Source organism: Mastigoproctus giganteus, chromosome 5 (assembly GCF_048544385.1).
Source record: "Mastigoproctus giganteus isolate SK-2022 chromosome 5, ASM4854438v1, whole genome shotgun sequence".
NCBI lineage: Eukaryota > Metazoa > Arthropoda > Arachnida > Uropygi > Thelyphonidae > Mastigoproctus > Mastigoproctus giganteus.
The window spans coordinates 101,602,064-101,629,472 of NC_143579.1; the positions used below are offsets into that span (position 1 = coordinate 101,602,064).

General features: G+C 36.4%; 1 protein-coding gene across 1 annotated transcript in view; it reads right to left on the reverse strand.

The window, feature by feature from the left end:
* Positions 1–27,409, reverse strand: part of Hpr1 (THO complex 1-like protein Hpr1) — a 384,568-nt gene that overhangs the window by 94,346 nt on the left and 262,813 nt on the right. Inside the window, exon 15 of the mRNA XM_090373371.1 lies at positions 13,746–13,811. Coding sequence (XP_090229497.1) covers positions 13,746–13,811 — 66 coding nt within the window. The remainder of the gene's footprint in view (positions 1–13,745; positions 13,812–27,409) is intronic.

A 27,409-nucleotide genomic window follows, 5' to 3' on the forward strand; every position in this document is an offset into this window, starting at 1 on the left:
TGTAATCAGAATTCCAAAAAGTAGCCTGATGAGTCATGCAGCAATGAGGAAATATTTTTTATTGAGGAGTATAATAGGAGTAGGAGTAACATTAAGAAAAAATATCTTACTCCGGAGTAGGACAAGGAGTAACCCCAAAATCACCACTACTCCCCAGCCCTGGTATATACCCAGTTTGACAAGTAGATCTTTTCTGTTATCTCAAACCCGATCCTTCTATGATCACTGGAAACCCAGTCAGGCTCAACACTCCAGTTCATTAATGTGCTTGGACCCTCATAGTTGAAAGTGTGATATCAATATTTGATTCCACATTCACTGTCCAAAAATGTGCTATGCTCCAACCTCTGATTAGGGATTACGAGATTATGTTGATTGATTGTTTCCTCCAATAAACATCCTCTGTTATCAGTATACCTGCTATACCACGAAGTATTTCTGGAATAGGAGTCCAAGCGAAAAATTATTGTTTGTCCTTTCAGATATTCTAACAGATGTACCATGTAAGCTAAGTAGGGTTCAATATCTGCACAACGCTGGAAGTATATCGTCCTCACTTTCAACACAGACACATACACCTCTAAGTTATTATTGAAAATAATGATTGCAGCCTGCAGGTTATGCTCATTACACAACACAATTTTTGTAGACAGAGAATCCCATGCCCCATGAGTTTTCCATCAATTTTGTAAGTTTCCTGAATGCATGCCAGATCAACCTGTTCAAGATTGCATGCTATTCTCAGCTCAGCTGCTACCACTTTTGACCAGTGACCATTCAGCTGGATTATTTTTATAGTACTTTTACCATTAAGCCATTGATTACGATTGCTGCATGTACCATTCTCATATTTAGTAGTAATTCTGATCTGAACTTCTTTGGCTACCGTTTTGTTCCATTCTGAATATCAGATATGTCTGTTCTTTCAATTATTAATTTCTGTGCTCTAACAAATTCTGGACATCTCTTGTCCTTAACTGAATGATCTTCTTTATTTCCTTCATTCAAACAGTTCACACACAAACATAACTTCCTTATGACTATCCAGACAAGTGTGATATGTTTTGGGACATGATCTAGCCAAGGAGGATGTCTTTGTGTGTGCTAACACACAAAGACATCCTCCTTGGCTCAAGAAATTAGGTGCCAACTCAGCATTCTGATGGGCGTCTATGAGAGCTTGAGGTGTAGGGTAAATGCCCTCGAAGAAATTAATGAGGGGCCCATCAAGGTCTCAGCTGCCCAGCTCAACGGCAGAGCTGACTCCTGTGCATCAGGCAATACAGAGGCAATCTCCAAGGCAGAATGTGCTGGTTCCAAAGGAACTAGTTATTGTTGGTGACCCTACTATCAGGGAGATGGAGAATATACTATGCAAGAAGGATAGGTGGACCAGGACCAGGGTATGTCTGCCAGGGGCAAAAGGTGATATTGTTGTACACGTTGGAAGTAATGACATTAAGACTAAGAGATCTGCAGATTTACTCAACAAGTACAGGTCAACGTTGAAAAAAAGTTGCGAGTTAGGGTTGAATGTGAAAGTGTCTCTGCAATTCTGCCCAGACACGACAGGAGGGAATATATATGATATGAGCCTTGTCAATCAATTTGGCCCTGGAGAGATTGTGCAAGGCTCAAGGGGTAGAATTTTTTTCAGCCTGTCTGTGCTTGTTGACAGGAGAGACTGCTTCTATAGGGATGGGGTACACTTAAATAGAAAGGGTGCAAGAATATTTGCTAATGCCATCGAGGCAGTGCTAGGTGGGTCAGAAAACTGCTAGCTTTGGGGGATACAGAGATTAAAGGTAAACAGTGGCTGCAGGCAGAGGCAAAAATGATTCTTGCACTGTTTCTATTGGAATGAACAGCAGCATGGAAAGCAAGGCAAAGAGATTTCAAGGAGTCATAGTGGAACAAATAAATACACGGGCTGTGTTAGGGTAACTAAGAGTAGAAACAGGTGCATGTATACTTGTATGTACAGCAATGCTAGGAGTATAGTTAATAAATCTGATGAGCTTGAAGTGCTATTCAAGACATCAAAGGCAGATATTGTTGGAATATCAGAGATGTGGTGTCACATAGATATAAGCAGTGCAGAATTGGAATTTGGGGAATGCAATGTGTACAGAAAGGACAGATAGGATAGGAAGGGAGAAGGGGTTATGCCGTTAGTTAAGAAACAAAAAATCTAAGGAAGTGCATCCAATTGATATTGGTGGACAATGCAATGTTGTGTGTCTGTTTGGTATGACATAAGCACTGGGAAATGAAAAATGAGAATAGGTGTGTGTTATAGGCCTAATGAATCTGATGAGTATAATTAACAGTTGTGCAGAGAAACAGAGTGGGCCAGAAAATCAGAATGTCTTATAATGGGGGATTTTAACCTTCCAGATATTGACTGGAACTTGTAGGTCGGTCACTCACACACTAGCAAGACTTTTTTTGGATTTATTGGATGACTGTTTTCTATAGCAGCATGTTTGAGAGGCAACCAGAGGGAGTAAAACTCTTGGTCTGATTATCAGCAGTGATTATTCAAGCATTAAGAATAAAGGAACAATGTACTAATATGGGAATTACTTAAAGATGTAACTACCATCAAGGCTAAAGGGAATGGCTTTTGCTTTCGTAAAGGTGACTACAGGGGTCTCAGATAGTTGTTAAATTCTGTACAGTGGGATCAACTGATGATGTTAACAATGTTGAATTCTAAATGGAAAGCCTTCAGGGACTTAATCTTGGAGGCTACTAGGCTTTTCATTCCAACTAAGAAATAATGTTCAAGGTTCAGGCCTAAATGGATGTCAGATGAATTAATGAGGCTCGTGGCAGAGAAGAAAAATGTATGTAATGCATATAAATTTCAGGTGACACAGAAGCCTATGGCAGATATAAGATTGTCTATAATCAAGACACAAAGGAGTTTAGGCAGGCGAATACAGATTTTGAGAAATGTTTCGCAAAGGATGCAAAGAAAAACAGCAAAGAGTTCTTGGACCACAAATTGGAGGAGTTATTCAATGAGGGGAATACCAGAAGTTTATCGAACTCTAACAGGGAGCTAAGTGATTTTGTAATAACTGAGAGCAAAGTAGAGGAGAAATTGCTGAAGTTAAAAACAAGGAACGCACCTGGGGTGGATGGGATCTATCCAGTTATATTAAAGGAGGCAGCAAAGGAAGTAAGCAAACACTTACCAATAATTCTGAGAGCTTCCTTGGACTCAGGGGAGGTCCCCATGGATTGGAGGTGTGCAAATGTATCACCAATTCACAAAGCGGGTTCAAAAGGTGACAAGTAACTATAGATCTGTTAATTTAACTTGCGTTCCGGGGAAAATAATGGAATCACTGGTTAAAGAAGCATTGCATGATTACGTAGGCAATACTGCAGTAATAGTTAAGACACAGCATGGGTGTTTGTTAAAGGGAGGTCTTGTCTGACCAATTTGATTGGATGCTATGATGTGGTCACAAAGGAACTGAATGTTAAAAATTAATTTTGATATTGTATACTTGGATTTCAGGAAAGCTTTTGATACTGTTGCACATGAGAAACTACTGTACAAATTGGAGAGGTATGGCATTATGGGTAAGGTACTGTAATGGATAAAGGGATGGTTGAGTGGGAGGCAACAGAGAGTTGTAATCAATGGACACTACTCTTCGTGTACAAAAATATTAGTGGAGTTCCCCCAGGAACCCATTGTTGTTTTGTGTATTCATCAATGATATTGATGAGGGTGTATCAGGATTACTATAATAGTAACAGTAATAGAGGCATGTGATGCAAGAAAGCAAGTGTATGACCTTATGTAGCATCAGCCAAAAAAAAAAAAAAGTCACACAACCATTCCCTCTAAATTTTTGTCCAGTTCCACCTTGAATTTATTTAACCTATCAACTTCCACAACGACAGATGGAAGTTTGTTCCAGCTATTTACCACCCACTGGCTAAAGGCATATTTCCACACATCTATTCTACAACTGTCTTTGCTGAATTTGAATTTATGCCCCATAGGTTTGTAATCTGAGCTAGTGTAAGAATCCCATCAGAATTCAGCATGCTCAACCCACTCAAGGCCTTATACGCCTCAATCAGATCACCTCGCCAGTGCCTAGTCTCTAGCCACTGCAATTTGCAGAACTTAAGCCTCTTTTGGTAAGAGGATCCCTTCATTCCCCCTCACCAACCTTGTTGCCCAAGTTTGCAGATGATACAAAGGCGGCAGGGTTGTTAACGACTAAAGACAGTATGCTGCTCCAACTAGATCTAGACAAGTTGGACAAATGGGCTGAGAAGTGGCAACTGAAGTTTAACATTAATAAATGCAAATTACTGCATATGGGTAGCACTAACCCAAGAGAAAAGTACCAACTGTACACTCAGTATAGTGGAAAAGACCTGGAGATAATTGTGCAGTCAAATATGAAGGTGTGAGCAGAGCAGATGGACTGCCAGGCAAGTCATGGAGTCTTGTCAATGATATATAGGAATTTTGCTAGCAGGGCAGGGAGGTGATTATCTCGTTGTACAAGGCAATGGTCAGGCCACACCAAGAGTATTGTGTAAAATGATGCCTCCAGACTACAGGTCGGGAAGCCTCATTTTAGGAAGGATGTCGAGTTGCTAGAACGAGTACAAAGAAAGGCAACATGATTGAGGGGAACAAAGGGTGCTCTTACCAAGAAAGGCTTAAGTTCTGCAAATTGCAGCACCTGAAGAGTAGGCACATGCGAGGTGATCTGATTTGAGGTGTATAAGGCCTTGAGTGGGTTGAACAAGCTGAATGCTGATGGATTCTTCCTCTTGCTCAGATAAAGAACCTGAGGGACGGTTGAGTGCAAATTTCTGCACATATATTCTACAACTGTCTTTCCTCAAATTGAGGAAAGACAGTTGTAGAATATATGTGCAGAAATTTGCCTTTAGCCAGCGGGTGGGTGGTTGATTGGTGGAACAGACTTGATTGGTGGAACTAATGGAGGAGTGAAATGGGAGGGTTTTTTTTTTTTTTTTGGCTGATGCTGCATAAGCTTGCTTGCTTGCATTGCATTGTATGCCTCTACTAATGCTAATGTATGCCCACTCTTTGCACAGTGGCTACAAGCAGGTTCTTGTTGCCTGCAAGTTTCTGCAGTGTGGCCAAATGACTGACAGTTGTAATATCTAGTGACCATATAAAATGCATTTAGCCAACAGAATATCACCTTTATATAAACTGTTCCCTGATTTATTAAGAATTTCTATATGCAACTTGACAACCCAATTATCCAGTTTCTACCAGTTTTTGTTTTGTCTATACTTCCAAAACAAACCAAAAGCTCTGCCTGTATCTCTGTTCTGTCTACATTCATGCAGCTCAAGTTTCTCTCATATATATCATTTAAAAACTCCTCTTTATTTATTCCTTCATCAACATCGTAAATAATTATTTTCTAACACAGTTTTAGAGTCTTCAAAAATGAAATGTCCAAATGCCGAATCTGTTCATTTTTCTTTATGTGATCAATATCCCTTTCAGTCTCCAACTCCAGCATAATACCTCTTTCCACTATTTGTATCTTCCAAATGCTTACAGTTTTCAGTATTCCCAACATTGCCCTTCCAACTGTTAGTTCAACATTCTTACTGCTTTTTAGACTCAAATCGTTTGCTTTAATGACAAGCTCATGGCCTCGACCTGGACATGTTTCCTTAGGTTTAACAGTAACTTTTTAATACATACACATTCCTTCTCCTTGAACCGCATCACTGTACAGTTATTACCTACTCGGAAACTCTCAGTCCCCATCACTTTATGAAATGGTGATTTTTTTGAAAGTCACGCACCTATCCTTCATATGTTGTAACCATCCTTTGCAGACAAGACATCCTCTCTTTCAAAGTTTCATTTTGGACACCCAGTTCTCTGGCTGCATTTCTAATGTAGTCATAGAGATCCCATCGCAACAGAATTTCTGCTTTCACAGTTCTGTTTATACTGTAGTCTTCATTTCAGAAGAATTCTTGCAGATTACTTCTAAGCAAAGAAGCAAATTTCGTGACTGGACATAAGTATACTTGACCTGTCATCTCTGATGAAGTACCTTCTTTTCCTTCACCCCCCTCCCCCAGTCCCTGTCTAATCTCCTCAGACTGATTTTCTTCAGGTTCAAAATCTGGGCTGAAATTTTTGTTTTGATCCTCAACTTGTGGAGACATGGAATGAGGATACAAATCTTTTCCTACCACTTACTTCTAAGGTAATATTGCAGAATAAATCCTGTTCACCATCCATTAAAGAAAGATCTAAAGCTGTCCACCCCAGGTGCCTTTCTTATGTTTAACTTCAACAAATTCTCTTCTACTTTGCTCTCAGTTATCAAAAATCATTTAGCGCCCTGTTAAAGTCTGATAAACTTCTGACATTCCCCTCCCTAAATATCTCCTCATGTGTGAATGTAGATGCAAAATACTCATTCAGTTTGTCAGCTAACTGAGCAGGATCATCAACATCAAGTGGGCCAATCTGATTCATCCCCTCCCTTCTAGAGTTTACATAGGTAAGAAGTCTTTGCTGCTTTTCTTTGCATCCTTTGCCAAACATTTCTCATAATCTGTCTTTGCTTGCCTAACCTCCTTTTTGACTTGATTACAGACTAGTTTACATCTACCATAGGCTTCTGTTTCGGCTGATAATTTATATGCATCCCATGCATTTTTCTTCTCTGCCCTAGGTCTCATTAGTTCATCTGACATCCATTTAGGCCTAAACCTTGAACAGTATTTCTTAGTTGGAAAAAAACAAGCCTAGTAGTTTCCAAAATTTCTTTCTTGAATGCTTCCCATTTAGAATTTGCTGTTGGTAACGTCATCAGTTGGTTCCACTGTATAGAATTTAAAAACTGTTTTAAAAAAAAAAAAACTGAAGGACATATCCAATTTCTGGCTAATTTGAAGGAATACATCACAAGGCATGTCGCTAGCATTCTCTGTGATGTGCTTTAAGCAACAGCTAGCCATAATGCATTTCCAGCACATAGTTAACGTAAATGGTTACCATAACAAAAACATCTCAAATCATTATTCCTAGTAGTTCATCCAGACAGTACTCTACCAGATGCACACAGTACCAAATGCCATCACGATGGAAATTTCTGTAATATATATTCCTTCTTACCCCCCCCCCCCTTCATGTCTGCATGCATTGGATAGTGTCCACTCCAATTTCATCTTTCTACTATTAATGAGTAGTGACGACTCAGCTCTTCTTACTCTGTGCAAGGAATACCCATTATATACTTTCAGTGGGTATTAGATATACTAAGTCGGTGCTGTAAAATTAGCGGCCTCGATCTCTATCCTATGCTGATCTCTGTAATTTTCCAAAAAAAAAACATTATGAGAATCCTGAATAATTTTGATACAACAAAATCACTAGATTCTGATAGTAATCGCCCAGTTGTTCATAAAACCTGTATTCCAGAATTAATTCGTTATGCGTTGCCTTTTCATACTCACTCCTATTTCACTGATGATATTTCCTTCTGCATTGAAAATCTACTTATGTCTATCTTTCAATTATCTCCCATTTCTCTTACCTCAACACACCTTCCCAGTAATGAGGAAACCCATTAACTGCCAGCTTTTGCCCTATCTCAAAACCTTCCAACCAATTAATAATTACTAGTATGGATTCTGTAAGTGATTATATATGAGCAATGTTGTGACTTATGTCATACATCTCTCAACTCCACGGAACAGCTGGGAGAAATTCAAGTTGTTCCACTACACATTCCAAAGACATTTGATAGGGTCTGGCATGAAGACCATGTAACCAAATTCCCATCCCATTGTCATCAACCAATTTTTTGAAATTGGTGGAAAGTTCCCCTTCTCTGGCTGCTCAATGCATGTAATGGTATTGTCTTCTCAACCAATGCAAGAGTGCCTCAAGGTTATATTCTCACTGTTTCCCTCTTGTACATTAACTATTTTCTTCCAGTGATTGCTGATGACAGTATACTACACTCCAACTCCCAGTTTGATAAATTTTGTTCCACACAAACAAGTACAACTACTTAAAGACACCATTATACTGATCTTCACATTATTTTCTATAGTTACACAGTTGAGAACACAATTAACTTTAATCTTAACAAAACTCACACCTGTCCCACTTCATATAAAAAAATTATTTGCCACTCCTATAATTATCATCTACAGCACTCAAATAACAAGCCGAGAACTCAAAGCTTCACTATGATTAACTTTAACTTCTGGCCTTTCTTGGCATAAGATATTACAAATATCATTTCCTCTGCATCTAAGAAACTAGCTTCAACTCTCAGCATTGCAGGAACATGGTTTTCATGTGGGAATTCTTCCAAAACCATTCAAAAATTTCTCGACTATATTCAGGTTAATTAATGATCCTTCCCACTTTTAAAAATTCAGTTCACAAGGATCAAAAATCATAATCACAGAGATGTCAATTTTGTCTGAATATGTTGTCTGCAGATATTGCCAAGTGGTCCTGTTCCCCTGAATTTGCATCATTAATTCTGCCTCTTGCTTCCAAATCAGTATGAATGCTTAAATAATAAAGAACAAAAGGATTACTAGATGCAGGATTAAACTGTTCATCTTTACACTATTTTTCATAATACATCCCTGTTTGCTACTATTATAAAAAAAGAACACTAAATATACCACAAAACTAACATGGCAAACAAATGCTACAATTAGAGTAATACTTAGCGAGGTAAGATTCTGCTTTCTGAGTACCAAGATTGCCCAAATAATCAAAATAAAATAAAATTTAAAAAAGAAAAAGACAAAGCAATACTCACCCTCACACACACATGAACTATGGTATTAGTGTTACTTTAATAATAAATAAGTGAAATAAAGCCAGTGAACTCACAAGCACCACCTCTTTTTTGGGATAATGTGCTTGTGAACTCTGAAATGGAACATTTTCAGTCAATGGCAACTTTCCAATCCTACTTTTTTTTTTTTTTTTTATGATTTTAAATTATTTACTTTTGATTATTAGGATACCTTGGTACTCAAGTAGCAGAACTGCACTTTGTCAAATACAATTCTAATTGTAGCAATAATTTGCCACATTAGTTTTGTGGTATATTTAGTGTTTCTCTTTCTATATTAATCTTAGAGATATAACTACATTTGTCTTTATAGTGCAGTTACATTCTTCTTTATTTTACATCCTTTTATAATATGGAATGCAGTATAGTTGCATAAATGAAAAGCCCAAAAAAAAAAAAAAGAGTGTCCAGAAGAAAGCATCTTCATGTTTCTTATTCATCCAGTTAACCAGGCTTCTTAATCATTTATTCCCCTACTTCTGAATAATAACCTTATATTGAATGCATTTCCTTACAAAAAAAAAAAAAAAAAAATATATATATATATATATATAAAATCAAGCCCAATATCAACAAGTTGGTTTGTCTTCCCATTGTCTTCACAGAACTCTGTTACAGTTTTTTTTTTTTTTTTTTAAATAATTTTTTTTGTGTTAGGGTGGGAAGAAACAAACATATGAATAATATAAATAGAAATTGCCAATGACCTTATTGCCAAAATATCGTGTTAATTTTGCCTGTCACTAATATTATTCAAAGTAAATATAACTAATGTAATTGAAAAAATTTATTTTGAAGGATGAAAAAAAAAAAAAAAAAAAAAAAAACACTTTTAATAACATTTCTATTTTCAAATTAGTGTATAGAGGTGTGTGTGTGTGTGTGTGTGTGTGTGTGTGTGTGTGTGTGTGTGTGTGTGTGTGTGTGTGTGTGTGTGTGTGTGTGTGCGCGCACGCGTGCAAACCAGGTGTGATCAAAATGTTTGGGGCCTGAATTTGAATCTTGAAATTGCAGTGTCATAGTGAGTTCTTGTCTTTTTGCAGCATGTTTGGTGACCCACCTTGAAGAAGTAACAAGAATCATCCATGTATCTGCCATCAGTCTGAATTAGTGCACATTCAACAGAATTTATTTTGGCGTTTTTTGACACATTTTAAAATGGGTAATTTTAACAGGTAGTGAATGTGCACCAAATTTCGCTTAAAATTAGAGAAAAGTGCAACAAATCCACAAAATGTTAAAAGACAGTTTCTAGAGAATATGCTATGTGCCTTTTGAAGATCTTTCTGAAAAGTTTAAGAGGGTCACCTTCAAAAGCTCAATTCTGATGGGATTAAACTCGATACTGATGAGATTCTTCCTCTTGCTCAGATTAAGAACCAGAGTGGGCATAGATTCAAACTAAGGAAAGACAGTTGTAGAATAGGAAATAGAAAAGGCAGAAATTTGCCTTTAGCCAGCAGGTAGTTGATTGCTAGAACAGACTTACATCTCTTGTGGAAGTTGATAGTTTAAATAAATTTAAGGATGAAATGGACAAGCATTTGGAGTGAATAGATGAGTGAAATGGGAGGGTTTTTTTTTTTTTTTTTGGCTGATACTGCATAAGCTTGCTTTCTTGCATCATGCCTCTGCTAATGCTAAAAAGCGTCAATTCAACTGCTCATGTGTATGTGTTCTGATTAGGAGTGAGCTACATTTAACTACCTTCAAAGTTGCTAGTGAAACTAGCTATGGGACACGTCAATCAATTTTAATACAAGATTCGGGATGCAAGCATTTCAGCTAAGCTTATGCCTTACCATCCTCACTGATGATTAGAGTGAAGTGAGTTCCTGCAAGTCAGGATCTTTGCCAATGTGCTACTACTACCCACACTTTGTTTCTTCTATCATTACTGGTAATGAATTGCAGCTATATGATTATGACCTGGAAACAAATGCACAATCCTCTGGACAGAAGACTGTTTTACCAAAGCCCAATAAAAAGCAATAAAAATCTTGATCAAGTATGAAGGTCGTGCTTATATTTTTTTTTGACTCATAAGGCACTGTTCATTATGTTTCACCATGCAGTAAAAATTTGTTCCATATGTTGAATCAGTGATCCAGGAATACTAAAAAAAACAGTTCTAAAGCAATGCAGGATGCTGTACGGAAAAAAGGGCAGGAAAATTGGGCTTCAGGGAATTTGTGCATGCATCATGACAATGCCCTTGCACTATAAATACTTTCCATTCAAGAAATTCTTGTGTAAAACTCCACTGACTAAATCTGGTGAGTTGGCAGATGGTCCTCCATCTGCCAACTCACCAGATTTAGTCACCTCAACCTCCCTCTGTCCCCACCCCAAGCTTAAAGCTCAATTGGTCATAATTTGCAATAATTCAGGAAATTACACTCAGTCCTCGTATAACATGTGTTTAACCTACACGAATTCGATCATAGACGATTTATAAATAGGGGAACGATATCTTATATAATATGAACCGAATTCGCTTATGCATGATTCGCCTTTGTGTTTACAAGAAATGGCAGTCAAACGCGGAATCACCCCAACTGAACACAACACGATAGGAATGAAGAGGAGATTCTGAAAATGTATTTGTTTTTTATATCATTGAAGGGGAAAAACATTTCACCATAATAACGTAAAAAGCAACGATCGAGTTTACTACCAGTTTATAACAGATTCCATTAGCAGAAAGGCAACTGGAAATTGTTTTTATTGTTTTATGGTAGTAGTAGTAATAGTAGTAGTGGCATGTGATGCAAGAAAGCAAATGTATGAGCTTATGCAGCATCAGCCAAAAAAAAAAAATCACACCATTCCCTCCAAATGCCTGTCCAGTTACTCCTTAAATTTATTCAACATATCAACTTCCACAACGACAGATGGAAGTTTGTTCCAGCAATTAACCACCCGCTGGCTAAAGGCAAATTTCCGCACATCTATTCTACATCTGTCCTTTCTTAATTTGAATTTATGCCCCCTTAGGTTCGTAATCTGAACAAGTGGAAGGATCTCATCAGAATTCAGCATGCTGAACCCATTCAAGGCCTTATACACCTCAATCAGATCACCGCGCAGGTGCCTAGTTTCCAGCCACTGCAATTTGCAGAACTTAAGCCTCTCTTGATAAGAGGATCCCTTCATTCCCCTCACCAATCTTGTTGCCCTTCTCTGTACACGCTCAAGTAAATCTACATCCTTCCTAAAATGAGGCCTCCAGACCTGTATGCAGTACTCAAGGTGTGGCCTGACCATTGCCTTATACAGAGGGATAATCACCTCCTTTTCCCTGCTAGCAAAATTCCTATATATCATTGACAAAACCCCATGACCTGCCCTGGCAGCCTGTCTGCATTGCTTAGAAAACTTCATATCTGCCTGCACAATTACTCCCAGATCTTTTTCATTTTCTACCACCTTAAGTGTAGTACCACACAGTTGGTATGTTTCTCTGGGGTTACTTCTACCCATATGCAGTACTTTGCATTTGTCAAGGTTAAACTTCAGTTGCCACTTCTTAGCCCATCTGCCCAAACTATCTAGATCCTGTTGCAGTAGCACACTGCCATTACTGTCATTAACAACCCTGCCAACCTTTGTATCATCTGCAAACTCGACACTAAGCCTGATATACTTTCATCAATATCATAGTAACCCCTAAAAATGTGCTTTAGTAAAATGTGAGGTGTTAACAGTGTATCTCTGCCTTTACGGTGTTGTTTATTCAGTTGCTACACACGCGCGCAGCTTTGTTTATGTGTATCAAGCGTGCCGCCTCCTTTTGTAATTGTGCTTTATTCCCTAAAAATGAGTAAAATACTTAAAAGGTGTGAAAAGGAAGCGTCCTGGTGAAGACACTGCAGATTCACAGAGAAAAGGAAAAGCAATATCGATAAACAGAGGTGGACTGGGTCAAAAATTCTTACCCGTGAAAATTTGTAGTGGCCTCATACTATGGTTTATGGCCAAAATCACACTGGCCTCCGGCCCACCGGGGTTTTTCCCCGGTAAGGCTAATGGCCAGTCCGCCTCTGTCGATAGAGAAAAAATAAGAAATTATGAAACGCTTTGAGCGAAATGAAAGATCATGTGACATTGCACGTGCTACAGATCTAAATGAGGCAACACCAAGAATTACAAAGAATGCAGAGAAAATAAAACCAACTTTCATAGCAGGAACAACTCAAAGTGTAATTAAAATCCATTAGATTAAGACACAAAGAATTGGAGGAGATGGAACGGCTGTCATCTGTTTGGATATAAAAATCAAACAAAAAACAAGTTTGCTTACAATAGAAGCAAAAGCATTAGCAATATTTTATTACGTAATAGTCGCAATAAAATACTTACGTATTACTTAAAATACTTAAGTAATTAAAATGCTTACGTATTACGTATTTTATTACGTATAATAATAAATAATAGTAATAAAATACTTACGTACTTTATTACGATTATTTATTGTGTTTGGTAATGTTTTGGTTACAAATGTATGTTCAATCTTGGGTGGTCGGCACCTAACCCTATTTTTCCCATATGGCCTGTTGTTTATATTATACGATTTTGCATTGTACGAGGGTTTCTAGGAACACAACCTATCGTGCTATACGAGGCCTGACTGTATTAATGTGATACAGGAACTATTAGCAATTCCAAAAGAAGACTATCACGAATGCTTCTGGAAGTTGCAGGCTTAATGTAGTGTAATGTAGGGAATTAGTGTATGTTGCATAAAAGAGATTGAAGAACAGTTGATAAGCTTCATGTCCTAAATATATTCAGTTCCTGAAATTTTTTGATCTCACACACACACACACACACACACACACACAGGTGTAATCTTTATATACATACTTTCCTACCAGAACTTTCTTATTTGTGACTGCAGCTCGAACTTCATCTCCCAATTTCCTCTTCTGCCTACAATTTAAATCAAAACTTTTAAAATTCATGTAAAATATATCAACTACAAAAATTAATCCGAAGTTAATTTTTTTTTTTTTTTGCTTTATTTATTAAACAGAATAAGCGCAAATTTAAGAAGTCAGACAAAGACTGTCCCCACTTCTCTTTAGTGTCTGTGAATGATAGTGCAAGAATACACAAACACAATAATGCAAAAAGAAATACAAATACAGAAACCTAGTTGTAATTTAATACTCTTGACATGCAAACCAATTTCAATAAACAGCACCACTGGCAAAATAATTCAGGGAACACAGCCTATACAACATCAGATCAAACAATAAATACCTCACTAGTTTTGTATTTTATCTAATTACAAGGCTATGAGGAAACTTATAATACCAATAATTGATTTCATTTTGCTTAAAGGAAAATTTTTCAAATCCAGTCTACAATGATCTTTCCTTTGAATCTATAACCTTGTTTGATTTATCCTAGAGAGAGAGAGAGAAAATATACTCCCATAATTAAGTTTGCTCAATACATTTAAGTCTAAGCATCTGGACAGATGCTTAGTTTCCAAACATTTGTGTTTTTTCTAAAAGGAATTGCTTCCCATAAAATATCTTTTTGCATCTACTACTTTTGTTGCCCTACTTTGTGCCCTACCAAGCAAGTAAATTTCATTCCTGAAATTGGGCATCCAAATCTGTATACAATATTCAAGATGCAGCCTTGATCATTCATCTGGACCTTTAGAAATCAAAAATGGGAAACTCTTTCTTAAAGAGGTCCTGCTTTAGTCATATGTATTCTTCAGAATATGACACCATTAACAGAGACAGGAGAGTCCATATTCATCCCCTTTTCGAGACTGCAATCCTTAAATGGGACAAATGGTTCTGCCCGGAATCTCCAGGACTATTTCCAGTTTCAATGCATGTGCAGAGGATAATTCCCCTGTTCCTCCAGCAACATGTATCAAGAGCCATGATTCTGCAGGTATTATTTAAGAATGTACCATAGCTGTAAAATTTCACTGTTGATAAAAGAGACTGTCGCCATTGGAAACCTTGGTGTTGTTTTTATCACTTTTAACTCCAAAATTTTATCAATGTATATTTTATATTAAATATACAGTTTTATCCAGTGTTTAATTTAATTTTATTTTATTAAAGTCTTTTGTTACATATATGGGTTGGTGTAGTTATTATGAGTTGTTATTTTCTTAACCCCCGAGGACTATTTGAAGAAAAGAGTGTAATGTTATCTTTTTTTGCACAGATTACAAGAATTAAATAGTAAATAATATCCTAAGAAATAGATACTCTCTCTCTTTAGTAGGTAAGTATAAGTACAATTAAAGATTAACACCATAGTACAGGCAACTCTTGGTTTACGAACGTTCGATTTATGAACATTCGCTATAACGAATGTCACAATCATTCAAAATTTCTTAAAGTTGCCAATAGATAGAGTTCCTTATAAAACGAAATGCCAAACATGTAGTGAACATAATTGTAAGATTTAAATAAATAAACTTTTAAAAAATGTATTTATTACAGTAATTATCAGGAAATTGTTGAACTGGACAATAAAATGGACCTTGATGTGAGAGAGAGAGAGAGAGAGCTGTTGGACTCTCATTTTGAGGAATTAACCGATGAAATAATTGAAATAGAGACACGTCTAAATTCTGAAGTAGCAGAAGAACCTGATATTCCACAGCCTTCCAGAACATTTACAAGGCAGAAAATGGCTGCAGCTTTTAAATCAATTTCTGAGGGGTTGGAAATCTTTAAAGAAGAGGATGCAAATATGAAAAGAATTGCAAAAGTGAAAAGAGGCGTTTTTGACTGTCTAGCATGCTACAGTGAGATTTTTGAAGGGGGAAAAAAAAAAAAAGAATTTAACTATGCAATCTTCTATAAAAACATTTTAAAAAAGTGAAAAACCCAGCTGTTTCTTCATTATCAGATGCCCTTCCAGCTACCTCATCTGCACCTAAAAAATTAACAAGTACGATATCTTGTTTTTTTATTCTTTTTTATTTTATTTTACATTATGTACTGTATACAATAAACCATAACACATAATAATAATAATAATAATAATAATAATAATAAAACGTATTATATAGACCAGGGGTGGCCAACTTAATTTGTGATGCGATCTGCTTTTTTTCCATCAAAATGTGCTGCGATCTACCATCTCAAAAATTTCATTGCACAAGGTTAAAAAAGTTGATCAACACATCGAAAAATGTTTATAAATTTTAAATTCAATACAATTCAGAATTCGTATTTTAAATTCATACGTATTTAAAATTTTAATTTATGCAAAGTTTGTGTCTTCATGTCATCTGCCAAGCTTTCAAAATTGGGGATATACTGTAATAAGGCCAACAGTAAAGAATCTTCTGTATACAAGTTTGTAAGAGCACAGATATGTGGAACCAAAACAGGAATTTAAAAGTTTGCTCGTTTTTTTTACATTTGGGTACTTTTCTCAGCAAACATATTTCCAAAAGCATTCTTCTGATGATCCGGCTTTTAGGAAGATATCGTTTCGCAATGTAATAATTTCATTTTCAAGTAATATTTTCTCCACGTGAAAAATCGCAGCGATTTTTCTGCAATTTGTTTTGTATCTAAGTCGACATTAAATGGATAAGAAATATAATGAACAACATCTTCAATTGTTTAAAATCACTGAATCTGGTTTCAAAATTGTCCACAACATTATTAATTTCAGAAACATATTTCTCACTATTAAATTCAAAAACAGGATATTTTTGCAAGTGATCAAATTTTTTTTCTTTGAGATCCTTAGCCATTGCCAAAAAGTGATATTTATATGCAGAAATACTACTAATCATGTCACCCACATTTTTATTTTTTACTTGTAATTCCAAATTCAAATTACTTAATTTACTGGTAAAATCTGCCAAAAAAAGCAGATCACACAACCACTCTGTATCTTGTAGCTGCTGATAATTGTAGCCCCTTTAATCAACAAATTTTTTAATTTCATTCAGCAAATTTCGAAATCTCTGTAGAAACTTACTCTGGCTCAGCCACCTCACATCTGTGTGTAATATCAGATCTGGTTCTTTTTCATCAAGTTGCATTTTGAAAAGTCTCCTTTGAAGAGATTGTCCTCTGATGGAATTCACGATTTCAAAAGCGATGTGATTTTTACCTTTAGTATTTAATCTTTTGCTGGCTAACGGTACAGTGGTAACTCAAAAAATCTGAGAATTCATCATCCTTTTGGCACAATGCGACGAATCCATTAAGATGCCCCGTCATTTCTTTAGCTCCATCTGTTGTTACTGATACGAGATTAAATAGTGGTAATTTAATATAATTTTTTCAATAAAATGTTTGAATGAGTTAAAGATATTAAGACCTCTAGTTCTTTCTTTTAATTAATGAAACCATACCCAACAGTTCTTCTCTAGTGGCAGAACCATCGAAAAACATACCAACAAAAACAAGCAATTGAGCTGTATCACTGACGTCTGTAGATTCATCCAGTTGTAAAGAAAAGGACATACAATTAGCAATATGAGCACGCAACTGTTCACATTTTTACTCATTTTTTCGATGCGTTGCATCATAGTATTTCGAGATAATTGCAGATCTTGAATGGCACTTTTAATTTCATATTTGTTCTTAATTTTCAAAAAGAGAATCTGTTATTTCTAGAAATATGTCTTTGATGAATTGACCATCAGAAAACGATCTGCATTTTTTTACAAGATGACTCACTTTAAATGATGATTGTAAATTTAGATTGTAAATTAGGTGTCATAAAGAAATTTTGTTGCGCGAATAATCTAGATTTAAGTACTTCTAATTTATTTTTTCTTAGGTCACTATTCGGCGGAAAATCCGACTGGTATTTACGACGGAGTGCGTTGAAGTGCCTTTCTAAATTTCCTTTTTTGGGTATAGCCATGGAAGCATTGCAAATCAAACAGCAACATTAAAAAATTATTCTAGTTCCCACTCTTGATGAAAATGATGTTTTACTCTTTTTCCTAGTATTCATTTTAATTCAAAAGGTATTAAATTAACATATAAGTACTGTCCAGTTATTAAATCAGCAAAAGCAATGCTTACCGATTAAAACACTTTAAGTTGCATGAACTGGACAAATATTCTGTCTGAACAGCTAACGTAGGATAATTGATGAAGAGCATTCTCAAATGAGGAAGTTGTTTCCAAAATAACCAGACAAACACACCACCATTTATTGCTCTATTTTATGTTATTATAGTGAAATGTGTTTCTCCTTTAATGAAATCTTCAATCATGCAAAAAAAAAAAAAAAATAAAAAATAAAAAATAACTAATTAAATTTTCAAAATCTGCTCTTCATTCCTATTTTTGAAGCTTCGTTAAAAAAACGTGCAGTAGCGATACCCTATGCGCAATATAAAATTTTGGTAGTATACCTGACCGCACAAATCGAGGGATGACTGTGTATTTAAAATTCGTTGTGATTGACTAAAATTAAAGCCGCAAACGACTCATTGGCCACCCCCTGATATAGACCATTTGATGTTTAGTACATGGTTTTAATGCTTTAAAATGGCTAACGTATAAGATATGTATTGTAAAAGTTCAGGAATGCAAGATATACATACTGAACGAAACATATAATGAACAACGTCTTGGAATGAAACTCGTTCATAAACCGAAAATTGTTTGTATTTATTTTAACATACAGCTTGTATAGACTGAGCTCTATGACTATTACTGGCGGCCAAAAACGAAACTTCAATCCGAGCACTTACAGTCCTTAATATCTCCAAAAACAGTTTGGTACCCACATAACTGTCAGTTAAACTTTGTTTTTAAACAACTTCTAAAATTTTGTTCCTAATTTTACAATATTTAGTCTTGTACAGTCTTGTAATAAACTTTATGCATCTTTAAATCATATTTTGTTAAACTCAACATTAATAGACCACATTTCAACACAAAGCTTTGCATATGAATTCAAACTCTATCATAAACCTTTAAATATACAGTTAATTTTTTCAAGGGAACGAAATCGACCGCTCCCTTGAAAAAAAATTTGTTAAACAGAAATTTCATTATAAAAAATATGACCTTTTCAACAATAAAAAATACTGTAAATTCATAAATATAGTAAAAGATGGGAAATAAATCAGAAATAAGTGGGAATGAATAAATTTATTCATTCAGAATAAATGGATTCAGTGGGAAAGCAATGTATTTATTAAATACATACATATTAAGAAATGACTACTTACATCATGCATACAATGTATTAGTACAGTTTTAAGAATTATGATCATGCACACAATGTATTAGTACAGTTTTAAGAATTATGATCATGCACACAATGTATTAGTACAGTTTTAAGAATTATGTCATAAAATATTTGGTTATTTTTTTGGACACTGGTTTCTACTGTACACTGTTCATAAAAATGTTCGCATTTGTTTAAACACTCAAATATATTTTCGGTTACATTTTCTTCCCACTGAAGGCGTCGACGCAGAAATTTTTCAAATGTTGCCAACATTTCTTGTTTAGAAGGTTTAATATTGCCCTAGTTTTCATCCAACTCATCATCGATATTGTCACTAGTTCTTTAAATATGTTCCAAAATGTTGGAATCACTTGGATATTCAGCTACTATGACATCATTATCAACTCCTAAAACTATGTCAAGAACAATTTCTCCACTGACTAAATCTTGCTTGGAACTCTTCCCAAGGTTGCTCAATGTCTTGTAGTAGTTCATCTCTCTCTCTCTCTCTCTCTCTCTCTCTCTCTCTCTCTCTCTCTCTCTCTCTCTCTCTCTCTCTCTCATCGCTGTTAATTAGCAAAACCTGCTTTTGCAAACAATTCTTAATCATTGTTTCAGTCTTGACTTCACACTTTCGTCAACTCTGATATGCACATCCACAAATCTGTAACAGAATCTATAGGTTGGTTGGTTGCTTTCTATTCTTGGTATAATTTTTTTCAGTATACGCCTTCAGTAGTGCATTTCAAATCCTTGGCACATTGGCTGCAGTTTATAAGAGGTGGAAGAAAACAAGCTTCACACTTGTGAGTTTCAAAATTACCGAGTGAAGGTGGGCAGGGTGGTTGTCCACAATCAATGCGATTTTTCTGTTTTATTTCTTCATCTTTCTGTCGAAATTTAAAATCCGCTGCTCAAAAATTTCACTTGTTAGACAAGATTTTTTGTTGTAGTTGTAGTCCAATGCTAATAACTTTACTCCTTTGAAACATAAGGGCTGTTTACTTTTGCTTATTACCAAAAACTTCAGTTTTTCATTACCGGCCATATTTTTTCACCAACCAAGAATATAATTCTCTCCTTACTATTTTTACCACTTAAACATTTAAAAAATAGACATGTTTCATCAATGTTAAATATGTTTTTGGGCTTGTAGTCATTCATAATTATTATTTTTTTTTTCAAAATTTTTTCTTTCCAGTGGGTATAGTCTGCTTTGATTGCACTCCGCTCTCATGAGGAATAACTTTTTCGAGTAAGCCCATGGCACTCTAAATTTGTCCATCCAACCAGAACTGGCTTGGAATGTTTAATGCCCTAGAAAAGATGCGTACTCCAGAGCCTTTTCTTTTATAAATGGCCCTGATATCGGTACGTTTTGGTCTACCAAATTAGGAATACCAAATTTTATCGCCATTATACGAGAGGAACTACGAAAAAGGTTTAACAAGAAATATCAGCTCTTACATGAAATACATTATTTAAAATTTAAACTTAAGAGAGACATGCATCCTAACATTTGGATCGAATTCACAAACCTTGACAGTATACGTATTAACACAGCCCTCAAGGAAGTTGAACAAACATTCTAAGAAATGGATCATACTTACTCAAAGAACCCAAAAAACAAACACCGCTCCACAAATTTCCACCGTTAACATTTCTTCCAAAACTTTCACTCCTACTGAACTCGCAGGTTTAGAACATGGTTTCAATTTTGCTATAAAAAGCCACCAATATCCCATAAAATAATGCATCATAGAAATTCAAACAAAACTTGAACATCATCCAGACAAATGGCGTATTTTACATCAAACTAACTCCGTAATTAATTCAAAACTCCCCCTTCAATCCAATATAACCAAACAACAGCTCAATGATATACATAAATTAAGTAATTTGTTACCTCTGACATTATTATCCAAAAAGCAGACAAAGGAGATACAATAGTAATTTTAGATAAAGCTACTTACATAGAAAAAATGGAACAAATCCTCGCAGATCAAGACACTTATATAATCAATAATTCTTATATCTAAAGTAAAAAATAAGCTTGACATTATCCTTAGGATAACTTAGGGCTAACAAAGAAATTACTCTACATACCTTACAGGATTGGCATACGAAATAATATCCCCCCCCCCCATATGTTTGGAATCGCCAAACTACATAAACCAGGCCACCCTCTAAGAACAATAATCTCTTTCAGTAAATCCGCCTTCGCAAACTTATCTTCCTTTCTAGATAAAATCATCTCCCCCCCCTTACAAGGTTTTCTAAATTTAAAATCAATAACACCAACCAAGCTTTTGAGAAAATTAATACTAACATAATCACTGATGATGACATTTTAGCATCCTTCGATGTTGTATCACTATAACATACCTTTAACCTTACAAGCCCTATGTGAATACTTAACCACTGACAATATTCTTATCAACCGTACCTCCCTTTCTATAAACAATATTTTAGAACTCACCTCTTTACTATTAGACACCAGACATTTTAGATTTCATAATCAGATTTTTCAACAAACATTCAGTTTACCAATGGGCTTAGGCATTTCTGCCCCCCTCCCCCCATCTGAAATTTACTTAGCTACAATTGAAAATCACATCCTACAACCTTATCCTTCCGAGATAAAGCTATACATGTGATATGCCAATGATATACTCATAATAGGAAATAAATTGTCGATCAATTCGGCCCTGGAGGGATTGTGCAAGGCTCAAGGGGTAGAATTTTTTTCAGCCTGGACTGTACTTGTTAACAGGAGAGATTGCGTCTACAGGGATGGGATACACTTAAATAGAAAGGGTGCAAAAATTTTTGCTGATGCTGTCGAGGCAGAGTTAGGTGGGTCGGAAAACTGCTAGTTGGGGGGGGATACAAGGACTAATAGATTAACAGTAGCCACTGGCAGAGGTGGAAGTGATTCTTGCACTGCTTCTATTGAAATGAGCAGAAGCCTGAAAAACAAGATGCAGGATATTTCAGAGACTGCTGGGAGTCATTGCGGTACAAGTAAACACATGGGTTGTGTTAGGGTAGCCAAGAATAGAAACAGGTGCATGTATACCTGCGTGTACACCAATGATAGGAGTTTGGTAAATAAATTTGATGAATTTGAGGTATTGCTCAAAACATCAAAGGCAGATATTGTTGGGATATCAGAGGCGTGGTGTCACACAGATTAAGGAATGCGGAACTGGAATTTGGGGAATACAATGTGTATAGAAAGGATAGACAGGACAGGAGGGGAGGAGGGGTTATGCTATTAGTTAAGAAACACATAAAGTCCAAGGAAGTGAAGCCAGTCAACATCGATGGACAGGGCAGTGTCGAGTCAGTTTGGTGTGACATAAGCATAGGGAAATCAAAATTGAGAGTAGGAGTGTGCTATAGGCCTAATGACTCCGATGAGTATAATAAGATATTGTACAGGGAAATAGAGTGGGCCAGTAAGTCAGAGAGTCTTATAATGGGGGATTTTAATTTCCCAGATATTGACTGGAATTTGTGGGTTGGTCACTCGCACACTAGCAAGGCTTTTGTGGATTTATTGGATGATTGTTTTCTACATCAGCATGTTCGTGAGGCAACAAGAGGGAGCAATACTCTTGATCTGATTATCAGTAGTGATTCTTCATGCATTAAGAATCTGCAGATAAATGAACCACTAGGTGGCAGTGATCACAGTGTGTTGAAATGGGATTTACTCAAGGAGGTAACTACCATCAGAGGTAAAGGGAAGGGTTTTTGTTTTCCAAAGGTGACTATGATGGTCTGAGACAGTATTTAAATTCTATACAGTGGGACCAACTGATGATGTTACCAACAGCAAACTCAAAATGGGAAGCATTCAAGGAACTAATCTTGGAGGCTACCAGGCTTTACATACCAACTAAGAAATATTGTTCAAGGTTTAGGCCTAAATGGTTGTCAGATGAACTAATGAGACATGTGGCAGAGAAGAAAAATGCATGGGATACATACAAATTAATGGGTGACATGGAAGCCTATGATAGATATAAGTTGGTCTGTAACCAAGTCACAGAGGAGATTAGGCAGGTAGAGGCAGACTACGAAAAATCCTTGGCAAAGGATGCAAAGAAAAACAGAAAAGAGTTCTTTACCTATTTAAACTCAAGAAGGAAAGGGATGAATCAGATTGGTCCACTGGATATTGATGGTTCAACAGTTGAGGATCCTGCTCAAGTGGCTAACAATCTAAACGAGTATTTTGCATCTGCATTCACGCATGAGGAGTTATTCAGGAAGGAGAATGATGTAGGTAAAGTAAACATTGGCAGTGAGCTGGATGATTTTGTAATAACTGAGAGGAAAGTGGAGGAGAGATTGTTGAGGATAAACATAAAAAAGGCACCTGGGGTGGATGGGATCTATCCAGTTATATTAAAGGAGGGCAGCAAAGGAAGTAAGCAAACCCCTAGCCATAATTATGAGAGCTTCTTTGGACTCAGGGGAGGTACCCATACACTGGAGATGTGCAAATGTAACCCCAATTCACAAAGGAGGATCAAAGGCTGACACAAGTAATTATAGACCTGTTAGTTTAACTTCTATTCCAGGTAAATTAATGGAGGCACTGGTTAAAGAAGCACTGCAGGATCATCTAGACAAGAATTCAGTTACAGCTCAGACGCAGCATGGTTTTGTTAAGGGCAGGTCTTGCCTGACCAATTTGATTGGATACTATGATGTAGTCACAAAAGAACTGGATGCAGGGAATAACTTTGATATTATATATTTGGATCTTAGAAAGGCTTTTGATACTGTTGCACATGGAAGACTGCTGCACAAATTGGAGCAGTGTGGCATTGGAGGCAAATTGCTGCTATGGATAAGGGGATGATTGAGTGGCAGAAGACAGAGAGTGGTAATCAATGGACACTGCTCAACGTGGACTAATGTTATTAGTGGAGTTCCTTAGGGTTCAGTGTTGGGTCCGTTGTTTTCGGTGTTTATGAATGATATTGATGATGGGATATCAAGTTTAATGTCCAAGTTTGCAGATGATACAAAGGTTGGCAGGGTTGTTAAGAACACCACTGACACTATGCTGCTGCAACAGGATCTGGAAATGTTGAACAGATGGGCTGAGAGGTGGCAAATGAAGTTTAACATTGACAAATGTAAAGTACTACATATGGGAAACAGTAACCCCAGAGCAACGTATCAACTCTGCGGTACTACACTGACAGTGGTGGAGAATGAAAAGGACCTGGGGGTAATTGTGTAGGCAGATATGAAGTTCTCTGAGCAGTGCAGACGAGCTGCAAGAGTAGCTCATGGTGTCTTGTCAATTATATACAGGAATTTTTCTAGCAGGGATAAGGAGGTGATTATTCCCTTGTATAAGGCAATGGTTAGGCCACATCTTTAGTACTGTATACAGGTCTGGAGGCCTCATTTCAAGAAGGATGTAGAGCTGCTGGAACGGGTACAGAGAAGGGCAACAAGATTAGTGAATGGAACAAAGGGTTGCTCTTACGAAGAAAGGCTTAAGTTTTGCAAATTACAGAGTCTGGAGACTAGGCACCAGCAAGGTGATCTAATAGAGGTGTATAAGGCTTTGAATGGTTTGAGCATGCTCAATGCCAATGGGATTCTTCATCTTGCTCAGAATAATCACCTCAGAGGGCATAAATTCAAATTGAGGAAGGACGGATGTCGGATAGATGTGCGGAAATTTGCCTTTGGCCAGCGGGTGGTTGGTTGGTGGAACCGACTTCCATCACTTGTTGTTGAAGTTGATAGCCTAAACAAATTTAAGGCTCAACTGGACAGGTATTTCGAGCGAACGGAGGGGTGAAATGGGAGTGGTGTGTTTTTTTTTGTTTTTTTTTGGTTTTTTTTTTGGCTGATGCTGAATAAGCTTCCTTTCTTGCATCATATGCCTCTACTAATGCTAATGCTAAAACTATAATTGATAACCTTTTCATAAAATTTAATTCAATTCACGACAGACTAAAATATACACTCGAAATAGAAACTAATAAACAAATTAAATTCCTCAATCTCACCATATATAAAACAGGTACTAAACTAGGAACTAAGATTTTTAGAAAACACATGCATACAGGGAAATTCCTACACTTTACATCACACCACCCTCCTAACGTAAAAAAGTCTGTTCTCTATAACCAAATCCACAATGCCTTTAAATACAGCACCTCACAAGACAACCTATCCAACGAGTTACAATACCTCACAAAAAAATTTATAGCCAGAAACTATCCACAACACTTAATTCAACACACTATTCCATTGTAAAAAATAATATTCATAACCCTATAAAACGCATTACAAATAACAAAACACGTCTCGTTCTCCCTTAGCACAGTAATCTTGCTGGACAATTTCGGCGAATATTTGCAGGCACGGACATTACACTTATTTTTTCTACCTACAATAAACTTGGATCACTCTTCAATAAATATAAAGAAACACATAAATATCCAACAAGCGAAATGAATAATATTACAGTGGATTCCAGTTATTTGGGCCACCGGTTAATCGGGGCAGCCATTTATTTAGGGCAAATCTTAAAAAACAGAACTGAATCGAGAAAATAGCCAGGGTTTACTTCACTTAATTGGGACAAAATGCCGTTTAATCGGGGCAGGAGACTGCAGCACTGAAGCTTACCCTACGATTGTCTCCGACCGTACCACGTAGTTCGGTCGGATTTCTGGAGGTCATAACCATAAAACAATAAAAACAATTAGAAGTCACCTGTTTATTGGGCTTTTCTGTTTGTGAAATCTATCATAAACTGATAGTAAACTCGATGTTATTGAATTTGCGATAATACTGACAGCTGGAATTCGGTGGGTTATTATGGTAAAATGTGTTTACACTTCTATGGAATCTTCAATCATATAAAAAAAAATAATTTTCAGAATCTTCACTTCATTCCTATTTTTAAAGCCTCGTAATTTGTTACTCCGTTCTCACTTGCGCATATTGTGTTACTTGCAATTTGTGTGTGCCGTGTTTTTTGTTATTGATTGCTTATCTTTTTACTGTTTGAAATATTAAACCCCACCCACAAATGATATTGAACAGAAATGTCAACTAGTTTAGTTAGTATGTACATATTACAGTACGTATTAATTATTCCGATTAACACGTATATTCTTCCAATTTTCACGTATCATTTGGGTAAATTTGTGCTTAATATATCTTTGCTTTTATAGCTTGTTTGTTTGTTTGTTATTTGGTTTTTAGGAGCATTAGCAACAAAGGCCATATTGCTCCGGGAATATGCGATGGTCATTCCCTGACCTTTCCGCATCCTCCGTATTTGGTGGTGACGGGTTCGAACCCCAGTCTAATCAAGAAGCGTGTGTTACGCACTGCTGCTCCTTCCCACCTGGCTACAGAGGCGCCACTTTTATAGCCTGTGAATAATATTCCTCCTATTTTTGCTAATTAGAATCACTGTTTAATAGAATTAAAATTCAATTCACAAACGTGATCACAATGACCGGCGCTTACTGCACATCATATAGTGAACGGTACTTTACTATGGTGACACCAACGTAATGTGATCTAATTGTACAGTGACCCAGTTGTAAAGGGGAGGGGTACATTGTATTTTTAACTATTTACGTGAAACTTCGGATAATTGGGGCAGCCGCTTAATCGGGCCAAAATGCACTAGGCCCGATGTGTCCCAAATAACCGGAATCGATTGTATTTACTTAATTAAATGTCAACAAAATTGTAACACCTGTTACATTGGCAGTACTACAACCAAATTCGGTTCAACCCAGTCTTCTAATACAAGAGCTTATTATCACTACAATAGCTTCAGAATGGGACAATCCAGCACTGAACTTACTTTACACGTACGCTCCAACAACCATACCCCCCTAGTTGATTCAGCTATCACATTAAAATTAAAAAACAATTACAAAATCTTGCAATATGAAGCCCTCATTATAGAATGGTTCCGTCACCACTCCGATCTAAACATTTTAAATGCAAAACTCCCCTTCAATCTTTCTCCGGTTTGGAATCTCACCAATTTGAGATTCCCGCAAGAGGCAAGTGCATCACGGGATTACAAAATTTTTCTTAAATACAGTACACGATCCCTTGCACTTAACTTGCCAACTGAAGACGTTTTAACGAAAATCCACCGTTATGACTATTGGCTTATTCACTATTTAGAATTTCAACTTTAACCAACTACACGACAACCAAGGACGGAGTTAGTGCATTTCTACTTCCTTGCGCATATTTTAATCCCATTTCCATCGTAATTACCACTTATTCATCCCCTTAATTTTTTA